This window comes from Gobio gobio (genome assembly GCF_949357685.1).
Source record: "Gobio gobio genome assembly, chromosome: 6".
Classification (NCBI taxonomy): domain Eukaryota; kingdom Metazoa; phylum Chordata; class Actinopteri; order Cypriniformes; family Gobionidae; genus Gobio; species Gobio gobio.
In genome coordinates, this window is record NC_137102.1 from 55,697,030 (window position 1) to 55,721,750 (window position 24,721).

Genomic DNA, 24,721 nt, shown 5'->3' on the forward strand with positions numbered 1-24,721 from the left:
CCCTAAAACATATCCAAATTAAAGGGGTCATGACATGACCAATCAAATTTGCCTTGATCTTTTGACAAATAAGAGGTATTTGTACCATTAAAACATCCTACAAGGTTCATGGCTTAAAACAACCACCTCATTATAAACAAAGCATTTATTTAATCAAGCTCTAAAAACGGCTTGTTTGGATATTGTGGGATTTGTGACGTCACACTGGCAAATACATTTGCATATGCCCGCCTCCAGAGCAAGGCATTGGCGAATAGTTATACATCCTCGCATCATAGGCCCCGCCCACTGGCGTTCAGTCTTAACGGCTGACATTTGCCTACACCGGATGAGAGTGTTGCCTCAAAAGCAAATAGATCCCATTATAATCACTGACGCTGTCTACACCAGATACAGTATACAGATGTAGGGCTGGGCGATATGGCTGAAAACTGTATCACGATATAAGTGTTTCATATCCGTCGATATCGATAATTATTCATATTTTTATGACCTATTTAAAATAAGAACCAGGAGAAAAATATTTTACATTTAAAAAAATTTATTTTAAACTTAACCTTCCTCTGATTATAATCCCCTCAGTTATAAAGGCAGAAATGTCAACACAACCATGGAAAACACTCAAATAATTAAAATTTATGCACAAGTCTAAAATCAAAATGAACACTTAACAATTATCTCTTAAAGGGTTAGTTCACCCAAAAATGAAAATTCTGTCATTAATTACTTACCCTCATGTCGTTCGACACCGTCAGACCTCCGTTCATCTTCGGAAGAGAAATTAAGATATTTTAGTTGAAATCTGATGCCTCTGAAAGTCCTTCATTGGCTCAATGGTACTCTACACTCTCAAGACCCTTAAAAGGTACTAAAGACGTCGTTACAAAGTCCATCTCACTACAGTGGTTCTAAAATAACTTTATGAATCGGCGACAATAGTTTTTGTGCGCAAAAAAAACCTAAATAACGACTTACATAGTGATGACGATTTCAAAACAAAGCATCATGAAGCTTCGAAGCGTTATGAATCACTGAGCCGAATGATGATTCGGATCGCGTGTCAAACCGCCAAACTGCTGAAATTTGGCGATTCAAACCGCTGAATCGACTCAGTGATTCGTAACGCTTCGAAGCTTCATGATGCTTTGTTTTGAAATCGTCATCACTATGTAAGTCGTTATTTAGGTTTTTTTTGCGCACAAAAACTTTTGTCGCCGATTCATAAAGTTATTGTAGAACCACTGTAGTGAGATGGACTTTGTAACGACGTCTTTAGTACCTTTTAAGGGTCTTGAGAGTGTAGAGTACCATTGAGCCAATGGAGGACTTTCAGAGGCATCAGATTTCAACTAAAATATCTTAATTTCTCTTCCGAAGATGAACGGAGGTCTGACGGGTGTCGAACGACATGAGGGTAAGTAATTAATGACAGAATTTTCATTTTTGGGTGAACTAACCCTTTAACATTAAGGTGCAGTGCCTCCGTTATTTCTTTGTAACTTTTACCGTTTAGATGCTTTGTCATAAGGCACTGATGCAGAGTAGGCCTACCTCTCCATGTAGTTTCGAAGGCTGAATCCGAAATCGCCCCCTATACCCTTAAATAGGGTGCCATTTGTAGTGGTGTCCAAAACGATAGTGGACGTTATTGAGTGCACTCATTCTATTCCACTTTCCATCGCAATAACGAGTGTACAGCCGATGTACACACAGCGGCTGTCCGAATTCGCTCACTTGTTTTCATTTACTCCTTCAAGTGAACTGTATCAGTGGACTAAAGTAGGGAATAGTTATTGAGGGTTTAGGGGGCGATTTCGGATTCAGCCAAAGTCAAGAATAGCACAACGGCGAGCACGTCGAGTATAAACACCTCCCCAAACAAACGAGGCGTGCGCGCGCTGTCAGCGGAGGCTTGCGCTGTGGAGCCAGACGAAAGTAAAAACAAGGCAGTCTTGCATAATTTGCAGACGACATTGGTTTGACTACAGTCAGACTTATAAAATCCAAAAAACTGCCATACGCCAGTATGAGCTGACTTGTTTTCCTGTTTTATCAACAATTTCCTCGCTCGCTGCGGCACTCATTTTCCACTTATCACTCCACGCCGGTTCGGTTTACTGAAGAATGAATCCAACACAAGACAACGATATGGCGCAACCCAGTCTGTCGACAACAGGACAAATGGAAGAGTGAAAAAACCTTTGCTTTGACGCGTCCCTTGTAATCAGCTCGTTTGCATCTCCGTACAGACTTCAGAAGGATCTTAGCACCGGAAACAAGTGGATGGTTTATTTTAATGGCGTCCTGGATCATGTCGGTGGATTATATGTTTGTTCGAAGCATTTTATTTTGTAAAGGCACAGTGTAATTTCATAACGCTTTGTCTGTAAATGACGGTTTTATATGGATGTTTTTAAAATAGCGAGTGGCCGTTGATACTATTTCCTATGCAATGACATTAGCCAATCATAACATTGGCCGTTTACTGACAAGTCTTAAAGGGTTAGTTCACACAAAAATGAAAATTCTGTCATGTATTACTTCCCCTCATGTCGTCCGTCACCCGTAAGACCTCCGTTCATCTTCGGAACACAAAATGAAGATATTTTAATGTAAATCCGATGGCTCAGAAAGGCCTCCATTGGCACAATGCACTTTACACTCTCAAGACCCATAAAAGGTACTGAAGACGTCGTTACAAAGTCCATCTCACTACAGTGCAGGTTCTACAATAACTTTGTGAAGCGACGAGAATTAGTTTTTGTGCGCAAAAAAAAACCTAAATTACAACTTGCATAGTGATGACTGATTTCAAAACATTGCGTCATGAAGCTTCGAAGCGTTATGAATCAGTGAGTCGAATCAGCAGTTTGGATCGCCAAAGTCACGTGATTTCAGCAGTTTTGGCGGTTTGACACGTGATCCGAATCAAGATTCGACTCACTGATTCATAACGCTTCGAAGCTTCATGATGCCGTGTTTTGAAATCGGTCATCACTATATAAGTCGTTATTTAGGTTTTTTTTTGCACAAAAACTGTTCTCGTCGCTTCATAAAGTTATTGTAGAACCTGCACTGTAGTGAGATGGACTTTGTAACGACGTCTTTAGTAGCTTTTATGGGCCTTGAGAGTGTAGCCTACATTGCATTGTGCCAATGGAGGCCTTTCTGAGCCATCGGATTTCAACTAAAATATCTTTATTTGTGTTCCGAAGATGAACGGAGGTCTTACGGGTGTCCAACGACATGAGGGTAAGTAATTAATGACAGAATTTTCATTTTTGGGTGAACTAACCCTTTAAAGGAGCCGCACCTTAAAAATGTATACTTTAAGACATAGTTTTTACGCATATATATATATATTTTTTTTTTGTGCGGACGAACTATATTAACATTTATAAGTGAACATATTAAAATACAAAAAGAAAAAAATCCATGTCATGACCCCTTTAAAGGTGCTGTATGTAAGAATGACAGCTATTGGTTGAAAACAGCTAGTGGTTGAAATTGGTACTGCAGTCCAAATTCAAAATATTGTTTGGCCCGCCCCCTCCTCCTCAGACTCGACGCTCATGTGGGTTGCCAGTTTGAGGACACGCAACAGGAACAAGCTCAATTGACATTGGAAGGCGAGAAGACTTACACACACTGTAAGTTGACCAAAACAAAAACAGACATTCCGACACGGAACGCACATTTCAAAGTAGAATAACTGCTGTAGCAGTGTTTTTCTGAGAAACGTGTATGTGATCAGCTAACATATTATGGTATTTTTATGCTTTAGTACAATCAAAAACGTACATACAGCACCTTTAAGTAAGATGATGTATCGTAGGTCAAACTACACAGTAAATGAGGACTTTGCTGATCTAAGATGTACATCATGTCTTTAAACAATTTGCTATCCTGTAATAGTCATGATGTCATTTATGTTTATCCAAACTGAAAATATGGAAGGATTTGACCCTAGTGATTGGCAAGCAGCTGTTCCTTTACTCTGTTTTCTGTATTATGGATCTGGGGCTTTAATAGAGCCTGAACATGGACACAGTGTGGGGATTTTCGGAGCCTGTGGCATTTAGGGATAAAACAGGATATTGCTGGCCCTATCTGAACTGCTTATAAAAAACATCCAGTCAGAGGAGACGCTGCGTCACGACACGTTTGACATAGAGTGTTTAAACAATATGTGGGTCATTCTACAAATGCTCTAAAGTCTTGCTAATATTTGGAATATTTAGGGCCAGATTTACTAAACAGGGCAAATTAGTGTTCATCGCGTGATCTACTGACAACACGCAAATAAAAGAACACAGACGCAGTCGGATCATTTCCATAATGACCAACACAATATACCAAGAGCAGTGCAAATTAGTGTCTGGTTTAAGACATGCTTTTTTTGGGCGGTAAATAATGGTGCAAACACCAGTAAATTGACTAGCACAAACCTTAGTAAATCACCTCTCGTGATTAATTTAAATACTCTCCTCACATACATTTTGCATCTGAAAGGGAAACTCCTACAAATGCATATGCAATCAAGCATTCTGCGTTAGTTCAGGCAGGCCACGTAGTCAAGCTCCGCTATCAGCTGAGTGGAAAAATTCCAACCCCGCCCATATCAGCTGATCCGATTCCTACACTCTAAAAAAAAAAAGGTTCCAAATGGCACCAAAAATGGTTCTTGGCTCGTAATCATAGGGGAACCTTTTTTAGTGCTATATAGCACCAATTTTGGTGCTTCAGTGGTGCTTCAGCGGTTCTTCAGTGGTTCTTCACCGGTTCTTTGACTAAGGTGCTATATAGCACCTCTGAAGAACCACTGAAGAACCACTGAAGCACCAAAATTGGTGCTATATAGCACTAAGAAAGGTTCCCCTATGATTACGAGCCAAGAACCATTTTTGGTGCCATATAGAACCTTTTTTTTTTAGAGTGTAAACTGTGTTTAACTTAATCAATGTCATTCTGTTGTTATTGATTAGCCTGGATGCCAGCCGAACTTAGCCCCGCCCACAACAATTGTGCTCGGGCAGTTCGGTCTGGACTTTCTCCATAGAGAAGTAATTATGCCCGAACAGAAACTGTTCGGACCAATGAAATTGTCAGGGCGGGCTTTAGACGATGATGGACAGATGATAAACAGTAACGTAATCATCCACGTCATCAAAGGCGCTTGGGTTGATTTTGTTCTAATCCTAAACGGATAACTTGTTCATATATGCATTCACCTTCACTATTTCTCTCAGAAATGATGATCGTGTTGGTAAGTAGGCCTACTCTGTGTATCCTTAAATTCTTTTTGTACAACACTGGCAAAGATCGTTTACACTCATCTTTTTCTTCTAACGTAACTTATTCCAGCGTGCGTGCAGACAGGGTTGCCAAGTTTTTACAACAAAACCCGCCCAATTGGCAATTGCTACTCAAAACTAGCCAAAAACAAGCCCAATAGCTTTCCGGGGGGGTTCTCCGGGAAACAAATGGCATTTGGGGGGTAACATATGTGTTATTTTGGCAGGGCTGCCTGCTAAAATTCGCATTCCTGGGTCTCTATATCACATAATTGGGGTCGCTTCAACCCGCGGACATGGCAACACTGTGCTGTTGAGTTCTGTTGACATTTGACAACTAACGTTATGCGTCGCTCCGTTGCTCTGATTGGTTGTAGGTCTATCCAATTGAGGTTTTTCCTGGCTCGGTTGAAACACGCCCCATAATCAAAGCCCAACGGAGCAGTTTCAGACTCATATTCTGACTAGAATTGAGTGTGACGACGTCAGGCTAGTTATTGATGCATACTCTGTTCTAAATGGGGGATATTACTGCCCTTCCAGTTTAAAAAAATGGGAGGTTGTCCCCGGAATCTGCTGCTGTTCCCTGTCTTGGCTTTTCATGGAGCTCATGAAAAGGATGGGGAATTTAGAACAGAGCCATATCGCCAAATGTAAATTTTAGCAAAATATGGCAATAAAAAGTAGACTAAAATTGTGTCTGTGGTGTTTTTTGACTCAAGCGGACCTGACTGAAATAAGGTCAGCCACAAAAATAACCCTGCCAATGCCTTTTCAGCGCTAATTTGCTTTTTAAAGGCAACAACTGACATATTTGTATTACATTGAGCTCTGTTATCAGCCGCAAAATGGATAATGAAACCACATCTGTACCGGCTGGACTGGATCGCACGGAAAGGAGCGGTTAAAGAACGAGAAAAAATTCTCTAATTTTAAAAAGACTTATTAAAAAGTATAGTACAACTGATAATGTAAAAATATTCATCTGAAAATTCTGATATATTATATATATACATATTTATCTGATCTGAATATTTTTATGCATTAACATTATTATTTATGTCAGTAATGTTATGGAAAAATAATTATTTTATTATTAATATTTTTGTCAGTATAAACATGTTAATTCAGACCAATTCAGATTAAATAAATATTTTTACAAAATAATATTTGTTGGTAATGTTACGACAATAATAATACATTTTTTTATTTATAGATATTTCTTTCAATACAACAGGTTAATTCAGATTATTTCAGATTAAATAAATTGAAATTCAGATTAATTACATATTTTTACAAAACAGTATTTTTAGTGTCAGTAATGTTATGACAAAAATAATATATTTTTATTTATAGATATTTTGTCACTACAAACAAGATCATTCAGACAAATTCAGATTAATTAAAGTAAAATCCAGTTTAATTAAATACTTTTACAAAACAGTATTTTTTATGGTAAAAATAATCATTATTTTATATATATATATTGTTAACACAAATAGGTTAATTCAGACCAATTCAGATTAATTAAATATTTTTACAAAACAGTATTTTTAGTGCCAGTAATGTTATGGCAAAAATAATTAATTTAATGTAGATTTCATTTTTTATTATAGATTAGATTATAGACCATTTATAAATTCAATTTTTTTATTATAGATTTTTTTTATAGATATTTTTGGTAAAGTTCACATTTTCACAAATTCATATTCAGATTAAGTAAATAACAGTATTTTTAGTGTTAGTAATGTTATGGTAAAAATATTAATAACTAGATTTTTTTGGGTCAATACAAACAGGTTAGTGGTAAATACAAATAAGAAAAAAACTACAATTTTTTATTGTGGCCTTAAAATGTCAATATATTAATAATTTAGTAAAGTATTCACATTTTTGGTATTAATATCATTATTATAATTTTTTCAATAATTAGGTATGAATAATGAGTTTAATACAAACTAAGATATCCAGGATAGTAGAAATGTAAGAGGAGTTGAATGTAGAATGTAATGTGTTTTCCGGTGAAGCATGATAACAGAAACCTGGAGTGACACTGTGATACGGTCTATATGTCGCTTTCTCTGTTCATGGTTTTAATTGTTTCAACACAGAACCCAGCGTGCCTCATGACCGCGGACACTCGAAACATCTGTGCATGTAGCACGCAGCTGTCACACGGCGGCAAATCACTGCGCTCTTATTTCATTTGGGGAATTAGAAGAGGAATATCAGCAGATTTGGTTGGCGATGCCAGGGAAGAACATTACAGAGCTGCTTCAGAAATGAGACCAAATCCAATAGAGCTCTGATGGTAAATATTTCAGATTCGCCTCACAGCGTGAGCAGCTGGATATTATTTTGCTGTTGGTCCAGATTTTTGGCTTTTGATGCCTTTTGATAATATCCTCATTAGTTTCAGAGGCCTTATGGGAAAAACCAAATCACTTTAAATTCTGTTTCTACGTTTTCTGATCATGTAAGTGGTGTTTGCCCGTATTATGATGTTGTGGATAGTTTTCAATGCCCTGCGATGAAATTTCTCTATGGTATTTGGGGTAGAATTTTTCTTCCTAGGAAGTTCTAAAGGTTTCCAGATGGTTATTTACTGGCCCAGGTCAAAATAGCCTGCCACCCAACTCAACTATTTTCTCATGCATACTTTTTTGAATGCCACAGATTTTATAAAATGCCTTGCAAATGAAAAAAGAAATCAGTGTGGCTGTGTTTCTAGAGAAGCTTGTGGTCTTAAGGTCTGATATTTGCGCAAGTTATTAAACACAAATCAGAGGCACGTCTGTAAACTGAGCAAATCTCTGTGTAATTCTCCAAGCAAGTAAACATGCACACATGGAGAAACGTTCTTCGGCTGTGGAAGGATATGAATGGACTAGAATCCGTATGGAGATTCTTCTAATGCAGTGAAACGGACTGAATATGTAGAGTGCAGATGTGGCGCTGAAGCGGAAGATGGCTTTTCCCTTGTTTAGTACTATAAAAGTCTGTAAAAGAGAGAAAAAGAAGACAAACAGTCAGTCTGAACACATGAAACGTCACTGTTCTACAGCTAAAGACGCATATGATGTTCAAAAGTTTGGTGTCAGCATTAATATGAATACTTTTATTCAGCAAGAAACCATTAAATCGATCAAAAGTTTTAAGACATTCATAATGTTACAAAAATTGCTCTTTTGACCTTTCTATTCTTCAAAAAAAACATAATATTAAGCAATATTATGTTTTTTAAATTATATTTATGCAGTAGCTATAATCCCTTTATTCATTTTTTGAGCATATTCAGTGCCACATCCTTCAGAAACCATTCTAATATGCTGATTTGCTGCTCATTTAATATTATCAATGTTGAAAATCAGCATATTAGGGATTATAACTACTGCATAAATATAATTCACTACCATAAATCCCCTAAAAATACAAATATTAAATAAAAAACATTATCAAACTAACATATAGTACATGCATTTCATTGAAATAATATCATTTTTGACCACCATGCAAAGAGCACCAGAGGGTTAAAATGTCATGATGGTTTTTTTTAGAAAAGACAGTAACACTTTATGTATAAAGAAGAAAAAAGATGATATTACTGGTTATATCTCTTAAGCTAAGTAATAAATGTTTGGTAACACTTTAGTTCAGAGTCCAATTCTCACTATTAACTAGTTGCTATTTTTCTAGATATTGGCTGTTTATTAGTATAAAACACAAATTATTAACTTATTCTTCATGACCATATTCTTACATCCCTTAATCCTACCCAATACCTATACTTAACAACCTTATTAACTATTAATAAGCAGTAATTAGGAGTTTATTGAGGCAAAAGTCTTAGTTAATAGTTAATAGTGAGAATTGGACCCTAAACTAAAGTGTGACGGAAAAGACAATTGATCAAATAAATTAAATGTTCAGGTACAATATTTCATCAATCATACAGATGTATCACAATATATCAGTGACCAAACTGGCCAATAATAGTGTTTTTTAAATTATCTGCATCAAAGCTGCAATATCAGAAGTAGATAATCGCATGCTTCTCTGTAATATTTGATTCTGATTGGTCAGTCAGACAGTCTTCTGCTGTTTATAACTGTATAATGGGTTGTTGGTGAAAACTATTGAGTGAACATATTAAATTAAAATGAGCCACTGAATCAAATAAACTAGGCTGTTTTGATAATGGAAATGCCAGAGGGGCTTTTCAGAGGTTGCTTTATCATATAGCTATGCAGAATTGATGGAGTTCTCAATTATGTGTCAGATGTTAACAGGGCTTGACATTAACACCTGTCAAATGCGTGTGTATTTCAGCAGTGGCGTGTAATGCAGTCATCACTCCTTCTAGACACTTTGGCGGGTTGAATATATATATAAAAACTCATTCACACATTTCATTTGCTCCGGATGAATATTGTTGGTGTTACAGGGCTTGAATTTTTGGTATTGAAAAGTGTGTATTGTACAAATTTTACTCATTCACATAGATTTTGTGCTCACACACAAAGTACGCTCACATAAAGCCATCTTGAGTTCGTTTTCGCTGCCTTATTGCTCTTAAAGCTACACTGTTTAAATTTTTTAGTTTATTCTTAGCTAAAAACACAGTTCTTTCAAAAATATATGTGCTCATTAATGTATATTTACTTCTTTCAAGTAATAAAGTATTCTCGTAAGTTTATAATATGCCATTGAAAATACATACGGGTGAGTGGTTCTAATGCCGGTCGCCATGTTGCCCCTCCATCTTGAAAGTACATTAGCCAAAGAGGGACATACCCGTGAATTCAAGCTTCGCCTTTCGCGTTTTAACACTCAATGGCACTGTGTCGAATGTGGACGAGGTCGAACTGGAAGCCATGTTAATCTTGGACTAAATCGGCCATCGTAGGAGTTAAAACGAAATCTGAATTGAGAGGAACAGAAACTAATATTCACTGGATATACCTTTTCACCGATAGATGGGGGAAAATATCACACAGTGTAGCTTTAAGGCGAGACACTACAGGTGAATAGGGAATTTTTTTTAATTACAAGATATCACTGTGAAACTTCTCCAGTTTATTACTGGCATAAACATAAGAAATAAATGTATTACAAGTTTTGTGTAAATTAATGTTTTAATATGCAAATTAGGCCTTATATACTTAAATATACGCTCTCTGCATACTTTTCCAAAAACAAAATCTGGAAATTGGAAAGGACCATGTTTAAAATTCTTGGTTCTATTTGTTGACATATTAGAGAAGAGGGCTTTTACAGAGGGGATTCTGGATATCTTATTTTGTGCTTTAGTAAATTAGAGAATACAATCAATTTTCGCCATGTTTTTTGGAGTTAAAGGACCTATAACTCAGGATAGGAATGATATATCAACAAATCCCTCAGTAAAAGCCTTCAGGATATAGTTCAGTATAAGACTGCAAAAGTTGGTGCTTGTAGGTGCTACTAAAGTGGATATATCTGACTCTGAGTGTGAGAAAAAACTCATTTTGAGAAAACGGCCTTTAAAGTTTTATACTGTATAACTGCATACATTTCTATAAAACCCCCAACCTACAAACAAAATATATATTCAGTTCATTAATATCAGTAGTGTATTTAAAACACGTGGAAATTGATAAATGAATAAATTATTAATAGTAATAGCTATTAGAGAACTACCTTAAGAGAACTACCTTAACAAACACGCATAACACCAGTCACAAAAACTGCAGACGAACTGTCCCTGTTTGTTGTATTTGTCCATCTATAACTATTTGAATCTAATTCTGACGGGGTTTCGTCGTCTAATCTGTTGTTGTTTTACTTTCTTTTTACTAGCTCTTGCTACTTGGTCTTTTCTGTGAATGTTTATGAGCTGATTTCGGCATTGTCTGCACTTTCTCTCAGGCGGAGAATACACAAGGAAGCGGCAGCGCGTAGTGAGAAATTCACATTGGCAAATCCTATGTGGTTTTCGGCAGCAAACTTTCGCGGTCGGTTAGTTCTACAAAGGAAATGCCCATATTTGGATTAGACAGCGCGGTGTGTGAGACTGAGAGCTTTATAATGATACCAGGCATGATATGTTTCTGTGAATGGAGACGGAATGAGAGATCGCGCTAGAATAACTTTGGATGATTTCGGGTAGAAATCTAAAGGCGCACGGTGACAAAATATAATTAAATAACCACCTTAATGTGTAATGTTGACATTTTTTTATTTGGACATGAAAGCTTACATGTTAAGGGAGCAAACTGGCCCAAAATCTCAAAATTGACCACTGCATGAAAAAACGATGTTTTCACCTGCCGTGTCTCGCCTTAAACAGTCAAATCCACAAAAAATAATGTCAAAATGCTGTCAGTTTTGTCTTAAGTGAGCGTAAACAGTTGAGAAAGAAAACACATGTGTAACAGTATAATGGATCCGTGCGTCACGTCTTAAAGTGACAGCAGCCTAATATACCTGCTGCCAAATTATGAGATAATAATATAAATATCTATTCGGTAGTTTCAAAATTGTGGCCAGTGAAAATGCTGAGTGGCTTGTATCTTTGGAAAACCTCACAGTGGCTGGTGAGCAAAAAAGTTAATGTCAAGCCCTGGATTTTTCTCCTAATATTCCTTAGGAAAAATAATAGTTCAATAGTTCTTATATAGTAATAGTAAAGCACTATAAATAAATCAGCCTGGTCTCATTGAAAAAATGCAAACCCCAAAATACATACCAATATGTGCATATCACTGCAGTTTTAAAGTGAAATGTCCACTGGGTGGCGCTAAAAGCTTTGGGTTTTTTTCCGGAACAGATGAGCGTGAATCTGACAACGTTTTGTTACGTTGGTTTTTTAACGTACACCTACACTAAACCCTAAACCTACCCGATAGTGTTAAAGGGTTAGTTCACCCAAAAATGAAAATTCTGTCAGTAATTACTCACCCTCATGTTGTTCCAACCATGTAAGACCTTCGTTCATCTTCGGAACATAATTTTGTATATTTTTGATGAAATCTGAGAGCTGTCTCACTCCTCCATAGGCTTTCAGAGGGAATGAAACTTGATGGCCCAGAATAGTAAGTAAAAACGTCATTTAAGGAGTCCAAATGACTACAGTTGCTCTGTATTAAGTCTATCATGCGACGAAAATACTTTTTGAGCGGAAAAACAACAAAAATAACGACTTTATCACACTATTATTGTTGTTCAATTTGAGCCTCTGACGAGAGTTCGCGGGATTGCCACGACGCATGCGCGAGAACTGAGATTAACCCTACTCCGAAAGAGTGAGCAGCCAGTAACAAGTAGTAGTAGAAGAAGAACGCCGTAATCTCAGTTCTCGCGCATGCGTCGTGGCACTCCCGCGAACTCTCGTCAGAGGCTCAAATTGAACAACAATAATAGTGATAAAGTCGTTATTTTTGTTGTTTTTCCGCTCAAAAAGTATTTTCGTCGCATGATAGACTTAATACAGAGCCACTGTAGTCATTTGGACTCCTTAAATGACGTTTTTACTTACTATTCTGGGCCATCAAGTTTCATTCCCTCTGAAAGCCTATGGAGGAGTGAGACAGCTCTCAGATTTCATCAAAAATATACAAAATTATGTTCCGAAGATGAACGAAGGTCTTACATGGTTGGAACAACATGAGGGTGAGTATTTACTGACAGAATTTTCATTTTTGGGTGAACTAACCCTTTAACAAAAGCAAATGTGACAAAAATACAATTGTAACCATGTCATTTTAGCTTGTTTTTTGAACTCGTCTTTGAGCTCTTTTATCATGACTCGTCTTTCCAAGGATTCGCACTCGAGCTTTCAGCATTGCAAGTACAAATCTGTACCAGTTGAGCTACTGAGCAAGCTTGGGATGTCAGAAAAGCCGAACATATGGAGCTGGTTAAGTGATGCAAACTCCAAAATGTATTAGTTTACAAATTATGGACTATGGTAAAACAAAACCGATAAATTGTGCTTACTGTTTTACTGCCTCTAGTGTTCATTTCTGTTGGAAACTACAGTAATGTGTACGTATTGGTACGTATTTTGGGGTTTGCAAAAACGTTGCCACAGGTACATTTTGGCAATGACACCAGGTTGCAAAAAATGTGGTCAACAGCTTGATTATTTGATTAGAGACTCTTGGCAAATCTGAGCACAGTTTGAGACATTGTCTCTTCTGAAAGGCCCTGCTTCCACCTGGTATTAAGATGCGTTTTGCTCGATCGGATCACAAGTGGACGCTAAATATAGGTGTAAACTGGTCTAAAACATTTTGAGCTTGTCCACTTTCAACCACTTCCAGAGGGAGTCGAAAACATATTCGACCGGATTGCTTTCATAGTGTAAACGCTCGTGATTGAATGTTATAACCTTCTTTTTTTTTTACCAGGAAAAGAAAGCACATTGAGATTAAGAATCTCTTTTATAAGAGCGTCCTGGCCAAGAGTGACAGCAACACATTTCACGTGGGTTTAACACATCCATCCATACATACATATTTACACACACACAAAAAAAAAAAAAAAACATAAATATATAAATACATAACTAGTCAAAACATCTATAAACCGATGTTTCTGTCTCCAAATCATTTAACATCACTTTAAAAATGTCCATTGAAACCAGCTCCCTAAGTTTAGACCGTCTACTCTCCACCTACTGACCTAACATTAAACATTATGGGAAGCCAGACGGGATTTAAACTTTGTCGATTGGACACCCAAATTTGGTTTGAAGACGAAAAACGTACCAAGGACAATGTTCTCTCTCCATTCTTGATATCTAACACAGCGTTCGCCGTGATCTTGCGGCTGTCAGAGCAGAAATGAAAGATGATGCTCTCTGTATGTTTTTCAATCGTCTCAATGTTCATATGTACATTGTGTGAGCTTATTTAATCCATTACATTGAAAGATCTGAAAAAGTCCATCCATTTACGGCATAGACCCTCCCCTCAAAGAAATTCAGACAGAAGTGTTTGAAAGTGGACAAAAGAGACTAAAAATATCAGGGATGTGTCTCCCTCGTCATCTTGTGATACAATTGACCAAAACTCGTCTTAAGACCAGGTGTAAACAGGACCAAAGAGACAAAAGTTTGATTACGGGGTTCTGTTTTTCAGGAGATGTAGGAAATATGCTCTGTAGGAAACCGGAAATATCTCCATTTGCTCTCCAGGAGAAACCAGAGCAGAACCAAGAGGGTGATTTCAAGGTAGATGATTCAGAAAAACAGAAAATGTTTTTCAAGAATGCGTCACTCGTTGCTATGCAAGACAAAATCACTACACGCACTTATATAAATACATCTGTTTATTAATGGACCGCGGCAATTTTCAACTAAAAACACGAACTTCACATCCATTAGGCCTCATTTAGGGCACTTAGTCTTTTTTAAGATGCACTAATACATCTGAAGGCCACTTGTAACCTCAGACTGACTCACCCTCTGATTTCTGAAGTAGAAAGGGTCGATGTCCTCCAGCGGGACTCCGACCAGTCCTGAGGGGATGTCGCCAAAGATACGAGGCAGCCCCTTCCCGGCCTCCAGGTCAGCGCGGGGTTTGGGCTCCTCCGTGAACCCGGGGTCCGCCTTGTAATCCTTGGTGTTCTTCGTCCGCTCTTCGCTGATCCTCTGCTCGATGGCCGCCAGAGACTCTCGAGTGTACGGTCGCAAGCCATCAGGACCCGCTGGTAAGAGCATGGTCGCCATCTTTTCATCCTGATCGTCCTGTACTAGAAGTTACTCAAAGCTAGATGGATTCGGCCATGAGACAGAGAGAGAAATATAGTTAGAAAGGCACTCTGAAGCTATTAAAACGCTTGTTGTTTTGACATTTACAGCACAATGACTGTGGGTTGAGTCCCTCTGGAGTCACCTGCAGTACTCTAGGGCATGATGGTGATCCCTCAGTGACTCTCAAGCTTACGGGATGTACTTACTAGGGATCAGACCTGTAACATCTAAATTCCCAGTTCATACACTCTTATAAATAAAGGTTCCAAAAGAGGGTGCCATAGAAAGACCATTTTTGATTCCCAAAAGAACCTTTCAGTGAACAGGTTTTAAAAGAACCATTTTTGTCTTAGTGTGAAGAGCATTTTAATAATCAAAAGAACCTTTTTCCACTGTGAAGAAACTTTTGTGGAATAGATGTTAAAGGTTCTTCATGGAACCATCCATGCCAATAAGAAGCCTTTATTTTTAAGGGTGTAGCGTTAACCTCCACACTATCGAACCACCAGTCTGTGAATACAGAGCCCTATGGAAGCGTTTTTCCGCCAGTGAATAAAAAATTTAAAAGGGTATTTGTGACACTTTATCTCCCAATTATGACTTCATTTAAATGGGTGGTTGATTGCCCCTTTTTAAAAAATAAATATCCAGAGTGTGTATGTGAAGTTATAGCTCAAAATACCCCACAGATCATTTTTTATAGCATGTTAAAATTGTCACTTTTTGAGGGTGAGCAAAAACGTGCCATATTTGTGTGTCCCTTTAAATGCAAATGAGCTGCTGCTCGTGGGGCGGAGCTTCAAGAGACAGGCAATGAAACTGTTCAGCCTTTTATGTTCAAACTGGAGTCGGACAATGATGGAGACTCGAGGAGAAGTGACAACATAGAATGAGACAGGACGTTTCTAAATGGTTAGTTGATGAATTTATGTAGCTGATGTGGAGTTAACTATCTTCAAGTCATTGATTAGCATATTCTGTCATGATAGTCTCACCCCCTTTGTTGTGTGTTCTCTGGGGCGGAGTTTATGTAAATTTCAGGGTTAGTGATGTCTCTAACCCGGGAGGAAGCTCGTGTAGTCCCCACCAGCCGTTTGTTGTAGTCCTTAAAAGCAATTCCTTTAAAAGGAAATGTCGTAACTTTGCAGATATTGTTTATGCTCAAACTGCAACATTACACACTCACTAAAGTTTAAAAAGTGAAATCATAATCAACCACCCCTAAAAGAACCGTTTTTTCTTAATGTGAAGAGCATTTTAATAATCAAAAGAACGTTTTTCCATTGTGAAGAACATTTTGAGGAATAGATGTTAAAGGTTCTTCCAACAAGAAGCCTTTATTTTTAAGGGTGTAGGGTTAACCTCCAGACTTACAGAGCCCTATAGAGACAGTGCATTTAGGCCACGCCCACAAGGGGGGGGGGTGCAATCCAACGCTCTCCATTGACTTTGTATTGCATGAGGCGGCCTCCTTGTCTTTTCTGACTTATAACAAAAAACAAAACGAGGTCTAAAAGCTGCGATGTGACAAAGTGTACAGCAAACAAGCTAAAAAAACACAGAAATAAGTTTTTATGAGCTGTTCACCCAAAAAAACGAGCGTTCAAGGTGACAAAAGGTGATACAGGCAATAAGACGTGAAGCTTCAGCAAAAAGAATGGGTACATTTTGGGATCCTGACACTCATTATGCCTGCGTGTGCAGTAAACATTTTGTCACTGCTAAGTCAAATCCAAATGTCAGTTTTATATATTATATTTCCTGTCGCTGATTACGTTCCCTTCTAGTGTGTGTAGTTCTAATATAACATGTCGTGCTCTGTCTCAATTGCCTGTATCCACTTTTGTGTCCTTAACCTCTTAACTATCACTGCCCAGCTGGCGGGATGCCTGGCACTCTTTTTTTGATTGCCTTTATTTCGTGTCATATATTTTAGTAATTATCATAAATTAGGTATCATTCGAAAGCTTACGAACTCAAAATTCATCCTGTGAAAACCGTTTTGAAATTGGACGTTGCGTTACAATGGAAATGGTACTTCTAGGGGGCTCCTCCCCTAGTGGGCGGTGTTATGTTTCATATTACAACATTTATTTGAATTACTTTATAATCAGAATCTTTTCTAATCTTGACAAAACACATATCGTCGGAAAGGTCTGAGTCTCAAGGTTCCATATTTGGAGACTGTTTTGTGATGGAAGTGACATTTGGACAGAAATTTACAGGAAAATGCATTAAAAAAAACAATCAATGCAATTTCAATGACACCCGGTGGCTATTTTTGGTACAGCGCCTAAACAAAATCTCATGGGAACTTCAGTTTTTGTGATATCAACTTCAAATTTGGAACACAACTTGGTTAGACATATGGCTTTGATTTTATAGTAATTTTAGATTAAAACATTTTTGTAAAATATATATTTTATATAAAATAAAAATATTTAGTACAGTATTTTTTATTTTCAGTATATTTAAACTTCCATAACTTTTTTATACTTTCATATTTTAATATCACAATTTAAAAAAGTCAGAATTGGAGGATATAAACCCGCAATTCTGAGGGGGAAAAAGACAGAATATCGAGTTTATATTAGAGCCCTGCACGGGCCTCAAAACTAGGCCCTAGCCCGGCCCGTGTCCGACAGCTCATCAAAATGATCAGCCCGAGTCCGACTGGAGCCCGTGGTTTTTTTTTTTTATCCTCCCTATTACACATTAGTTGCAGCCATTAAAATAGTTCAGTTTTGTTTTTAATGTCAAAGTAGTTATATTTCGTTTTGTTTCTTTATTAAGTTAATTTAGACAAATGTTTGAAGCATTTTTTTGTTTGTTAAATGAAAGTTTTTGTTCTTTAAAGTGACGACCAAGCGGCCAGCGGCTGACAGTGAGTTAACCCAACGCTTTAGCCTCTGAAATCAACACTTGAATTGTCTTGCTTATAAAATCCATATAAAACACTTACAGCATCGTTAAACGTTTAGCCTACTAGGCTATCACCACCATCACAGTAAAAAGGCATTTTTGACAAGATGAAGCAGGCAGATCGCAACGGCGAGCGCAAACGAAACGGGCTACACAATCTAAACAAACAAAAATAAAAAAAACATGCTGGTTGTCTTACCTTACACCTCTCCGTGAAATCCGATCTTCAATTCCCCTGCTATATGCACATTTAACGGAGTTCGTGTCAACAAAAGCAACCGATATGAGCATTTTATTCATCAGCTCATTTCAACATCAAAGACCGCAATATGAGAACGAGCGACCTAAACACTGGTAAGAGCCTTTAGTCTCATTAGTTTTAATGAAGATGGTTGTGTTTTTGAGCATCTAAAACTTAGCTTATTTTCAGTTTCACTTGTGGCAGTTTGCGTGTTGGCTTGCTTTACTCATTTGTGGCGATGCGTGTTGCATAGCGCCGTCCTCTAAACACTGTGCGAGCCAGGGCTTAAAAACGGAAAAAAAATATCAATCGGTTCACTCCGAGCAGAATCGATATTTTAACGTTTCCGTTTTTGCGCTCCTCATTAAACATTACTGTTCCGAAAATGGTTTGATTTGAAAAAATAACGGTTAATAACGTTATTTTAATTTAATTTAGCCAAACAAACAAATATACAAATAAAAACTTATTTTCACTCAATAATAATATAACGCATGATAATTAAACTTGAATATTTATTTCATAACATTTTTAAAACCACAACAGAAATACATGCATTAATTACAAAGCATAAACAGCGGACCTGTTTTAATGGAGCGGAAAGTGGCCCTCTATATGCCGAATTCTTTTCAGAAGAGTGATAACATTCTTTGTACAAAACTTTTTTTTCAACACGACTTGTTTTAAAAATTGCATGAATAAAGAATAAATAAACTGGATAACCATTGCTCTTTTAATGCACTGTCAACTGGTAATTTCAAAGCAAACACTGCGCAACACGTCCATTCATCACATAATCAAATTCAGTCAGCTAATAAAGCTTGATCATTTAATGCAATATAACATACCATTTAATACGAAGCATCAACCGTCTATATAGAAAACATTGACCTGTCCTGTATTGGCAATCTGAAAGACTATAGGAAAAATGTTTGATAGATGCCAGTAACCTACTTGGATAGGCTTAAACGGAATTCACAAACTAGCCTAAATCAGACTATTTGAGCTTAAAGTCCGTACTGGTTTTTTAAACATACGAAAATAATGTCCTCCAATACCTGCGCTTTCATTGTAGACCTCAGCGGGGAAAGAAATGTACTTGAGGCATGAAAATGCGCGCTCTACACTGACTTGCGGACCGGTAGATTCATAGATGACTGGTGCGCGGGCATTTCACTCACGCTTGAGTCACATGCTGTACTACTCTATTCATTATTGGTCACTGCCAAATTAAAATATTAAAGAGAACGATAAAATAACGTTATTAACCGGTTAATGGTCATTTCAAATTAACGTTTCTGTTCAGAACGATTCAAATTGATTTTGATTTCGTTTTCGTTTTTGTTCCTCTTAAAATTTCGTTCGTTTCCGGTTTTCGTTTTCGTTCCTTGAACCGGTTCAGAGCCCTGATGCGAGACGGTCTTGACAGTTGCGGACTCGCGATATCATGGTCTTATGTTGTTTCCACCAGCGCAGCACATCTCATTGGTTCTTTTAATTATTGAATGTCTAAAATATAAAATGAAGGAGAAGCCTAAAAAGGCCCGAAGCCCGGCCCGCATTTGAGGTATGACGGGAAAATTGGCCCGAAGCCCGGCCCGAGGGGCGTAAAAAAGTCGGGGCCCGTCGGGCTCGGGCAGAAATGCAGGGCTCTAGTTTATATCTTGCCAATTGATATTTCCTCTTAGAATTGTGAGATATACACTCAGAAATGCGAGAAATAAAGTCAAAATTGTGTGATATAAACTCAAAATGACCTTTTTATTGTTTTGATTACGTGGCTTTCATAGAGTGCTACTGCAGAACTGTCATTTTCTGTCAGCAGGTAAGCGATTATCAATTCCATCTAGTGATTTCTTGAATATTCATTACATAGCGTTTAGAAATTCGTGACTGAGCAGGGGATTCATTCAGTACAGTTATACTGTATGTTGTATAAGGAATCATCCACTAAGTCCAGCCAGCGTGAAGAAAAGCTTATCCAGCCTTGACCTTCTCAACTTCCTGCTTCATCTCTCATCCTGAATGGAACATCAGACTAAATTGGTGTCAGGCAGGGCATATATTAAAACCGTCGACTAACAGGACTAACCCGCTCTCATTCATAGCCTGTGCTTTTATTGCAGTTTAACTCAGCAGCTGGAGTGACGTGTTTCTGAAGATTAGCGCGTGGAGAAGGAAGTTCCTGTTCCTCTTCAGGCAGACATGTTCTCAATTCTTCGCCGCCGACCAGAGCCAGAAAGCGTTATCTAACCCATAGCTTCAAAGTGGCTTACGCCGGCTTGATCTGACCCACAATTCTCAGCTGTAGCAAATTACTCAGCTGTCAGTTTAGACGCACATTAATGTGGGACATCACTTCTGTTGTGCTTCTACTGTAAGAAAACAAGCAAAAACATACGCCAACATGAGTCTCCTCCAAGCTGGTCAGGTAGTGCTAGTCTAGTATAGCAAAAAAAGCTGGTGAAGCTTAGTTAAGAAGCCTGTTGAGGGCACCAACATGTTGGTTTTACAGTTTTTTAGGGGTTTAAGCACGTAGCGCTGAAACCTTATTGTAATTGTTCGAATTTCCAAGGATCAGCATTCTCCCCTGTAAACCCTAATGCCCATATTTAATTGGTTTGAGTAGAGTAAACTTAAATTAAACAAATTAGTTCAAGCAACTTAAGTTTTATGAGTATATAGAACTTTCTTTTTCTTTTGAGTTCACAAAACTGACACATTTTAAATAATCTGAATTGTTTCATTGTTTTGAGTTTTATGAACTTGTTTCTTTTAATTTAGACTAACTTAAATTCAACTGAACCTGCGCTGGGATTTCTATTTCCAGTGGTGGAATGTAACGAAGTACAAATACTTTGTTACTTTACTTTAGTACATTTTTCATGTATCTGTACTTTACTTAAGTAGAATCAATAGTGCATACTTTTGACTTTTACTTCGTTACATTTTGCAGCAATTATAATACTTTCTACTCTAATACATTTCTACAACGTTCCGTTACATTTTCTGATCAGTTTCAGGGCTTGACATTAACGCTTGTCCTCTTGTCCAGAATAATATATAATGTAATGAACTGACGGTAGTGCTGTTGACGCTCGTGCAGCCTCATGAGGAGAAATGGAAACAAATGAGCGCCGCTCACACAGAGAAACTCAGTCACATGCTGCAGTAACAATTCAAAATGTGGAGTTTTTATATTTATAACATATAATACAGTTAAAAACATCAAACGACCAAGAGTGTTGTTTCCCTGAATACCATCACGACTTAAAATGTGACACTGATTTCATATGACACTGAGAGTTCCATAAACAATGAATTAACAAAAAGTCACTTACATTTTAGATGCAATATTGACTGTTTTTGTTCTATTTCAGCAGCGAAAACAGTTCCAAACAAAGATCACAGCAGAACCACAACGCAATAGAGCGTTACTGAATGATTCAGCGTTTTGAATGAATCGGTTGAATCAAAGATTCAATGACCTGTTCATAAACGACTGCCTCATTCCTGAACGAATCAGCCGTTTTAACGAATAGACTCAATGACTCACTCATTAAGAACTCCTGTCACCTACTGGCAGTTTAGTTTCAGATTTAAACATTATTTCCAACATTTCTTATTTGAATTAGGACTGTCAAAAGATTAATCGCGATTAATCGCATCCAAAATAAAAGTTTGTGTTTACATAATATATGTGTGTGTACTCTGTTAATTATTATTTATATATAAATACACACACATTCATGTATATATTTAAGAAATATTTGCATGTATATACTGTATATACATTTATATAATCTCTAATATATCATCCCCATATACAGATTGGCTTCATCACTCTGTCTCCTCTCCACCAATCAGCTGGTGTGTGGTGGGCGTTCTGGCGCAATATGGCTGCCGTCGCATCATCCAGGTGGATGCTGCACATTGGTGGTGGTTGAGGAGAATCCCCCTTCTATATGTAAAGCGCTTTGAGTGCAGAAAAAAGCGCTAAATAAATGTAACAAATTATTATATATAAATATAAATGTTTTATATATAAAAAATAATATATATTTTTTTAAATATATACATGCTTGTGTGTGTATTTATATATAAATAATAATTAACAGAGTACACACACACATATATTATGTAAACACAAACTTTTATTTTGGATGCGATTAATCACGATTAATCTTTTGACAGCCCTAATTTGAATTACAATTTTTTTTAAAACAATCTCATAACATTATTTAATGCAGTTGTAATATTTCAGTGTAAATAATTTTTTTATTTTTTTTTATTTAAGAATATAAAAGGAAAACTGAAGCATAGCCTATATTTAATAAGATTAGGGGGGGGAAATATCACAAATATGCATGATCTAAAATATGTCAAAGCTGATATTGCTTCAGAATAATGATATTTAACTCTGCAGATCACCCTGATTGATAACCAGAATTGTAAGTCAGAATGTAAACTGGGCCACAGATGGTAAGCACAATTAGATTAACCCAAAACTAACTTAATTAAAATGCCACAGGCCATATTTTTTTTTTTTTTAATTATTAGAATATAGACATTAAGAAAATAAATTGTTATGCAAGTACTTTTACTTTTAATACTTAAAGTACATTTAAAATCAGATACTTTTTTACTTAAGTAGGGTTGTCATTGTGGTACTTTTACTAAAGTAAATATATCTCTGGGTATTTGTACTTTTACTTAAGTACTGAGATTCAGTACTCCCTCCACCACTGTCTATTTCCCAGCATGCTTTGCCATGGCACTCAAAAGGGAGAGTAAATGGTAACATGCTGTTTATATATATATATATATATATATATATATATATATATATATATATATATATATATATATATATATATATATATATATATATATATATATATATATATATATAATTTTTTTTTTTTTTTTTTTTTTGTCTTTGCAAGATTAATGATTAGTTGGAGATTTAGTAGTGTTTAATGTTTAGCTATGATCATTTAAAAGAGTTTCTGGTATTCTGGGGGTTTTGGGGGATAACCATCATTGAGACAAGTGGAGCATGAGCTTAATTTGAGAACAGGTATGTTGAATGTTCTGCAGTACAATAAATGCAGTACTCATTCAACAATTGCTATGCTCTGCTAATGCTATCAAAGCATTGTTACTAATTAGTAAGTTAGCATTTATTGAATATTGAAAGTTTCCACTACTAAAATCCCTGGACGTGTGCTCAGGGCATGTGCGGAGCAGCTCGCTGGGGTTTTTACAGACATTTTCAACCTGTCTCTCGCCCAAGCAGCTGTACCATCATGCTTTAAATGCACTTCCATTGTGCCAGTGCCGAAACACTCCAGCCCGAGGTGCCCTAATGACTACCGCCCTGTAGCACTCACACCCATCATTATGAAGTGCTTTGAGCGGCTGGTCCTGGAACACCTAAAAGACTCTATACCATCCACATTGGACTCACACCAGTTTGCCTACCGCAGCAATAGGAGCACAGAGGATGCCGTTTCCATGGCACTGCACTCTGTGCTCACCCATCTGGACAGTAAAAACACTTATGCACGCATGCTGTTTGTTGACTTCAGCTCAGCATTCAACACTGTCATCCCATCCAAGTTAATTGCCAAACTTGGAGACCTGGGCATCAACACTTCAATGTGCAACTGGATTTTGGACTTCCTAACTGACAGACCCCAGAATGTTCGATCAGGATCCACCTGCTCCACATCCATCACTCTTAACACTGGTGTACCACAGGGCTGTGTGCTAAGTCCGTTTCTCTACTCCCTCTTCACCGCAGACTGCAAGCCTGTGTATGGATCTAATTCTATCGTCAAGTTTGCGGACGACACTACGGTGATTGGTCTCATCAGCAACAACGATGAGACTGCCTATAGGGAGGAGATCCAGCACCTGGCCACATGGTGCGCTGATAATAACCTGCTCCTCAACACCACCAAAACGAAGGAGCTCATTGTGGACTTCAGGAAGGAGTCAAGAGGCACACACGACACCATCCACATCAATGGAATGGCTGTTGAGCGTGTCTCCAGTTTCAAGTTCCTGGGGACCCACATCTCGGCGGACATGTCGTGGACGACCAACACCTCCAGCCTGGTCAAGAAGGCTCACCAGCGCCTCTTCTTCCTGAGGACACTGAGGAAGAATCAGCTCTCCTCGGCTATCCTGGTGAACTTCTACCGCTGCGCAATAGAAAGCATCCTGACCAACTGTGTGGCAGTATGGTATGGGAGCTGCTCTGTTGCGGAGCGCAAGGCACTGCAGCGGGTGGTGAAAACTGCCCAGCGCATCACAGGGACTCCACTGCCTGCCATCGAACACATCCAGAGGAAACGCTGCCTGCATCGAGCTCGCAGCATCCTCAAGGACTCCTCTCACCCAGCCCACAGACTGTTTTCTCTCCTGCCCTCCGGCAGGCGTTTCAGGATCCACCGGACCAGGACCAGCAGACTAAAGAACAGTTTTTTCCCCAGAGCTGTCTCTTTATTGAACTCAAACCCC

The 24,721-nt window shown here is 37.7% G+C and overlaps 1 protein-coding gene across 1 annotated transcript in view; it reads right to left on the bottom strand.

The window, feature by feature from the left end:
* The window catches only part of scn12aa (sodium channel, voltage gated, type XII, alpha a), a 141,164-nt gene that overhangs the window by 95,801 nt on the left and 20,642 nt on the right, over positions 1-24,721 (bottom strand). Inside the window, exons 2-3 of the mRNA XM_079820321.1 lie at positions 14,740-15,046; positions 8,142-8,293 (exon numbers count right to left, since the gene is read on the bottom strand). Of these exons, the coding sequence (XP_079676447.1) occupies positions 8,142-8,293; positions 14,740-15,006 (419 nt within the window). The 5' untranslated portion in view covers positions 15,007-15,046. The remainder of the gene's footprint in view (positions 1-8,141; positions 8,294-14,739; positions 15,047-24,721) is intronic.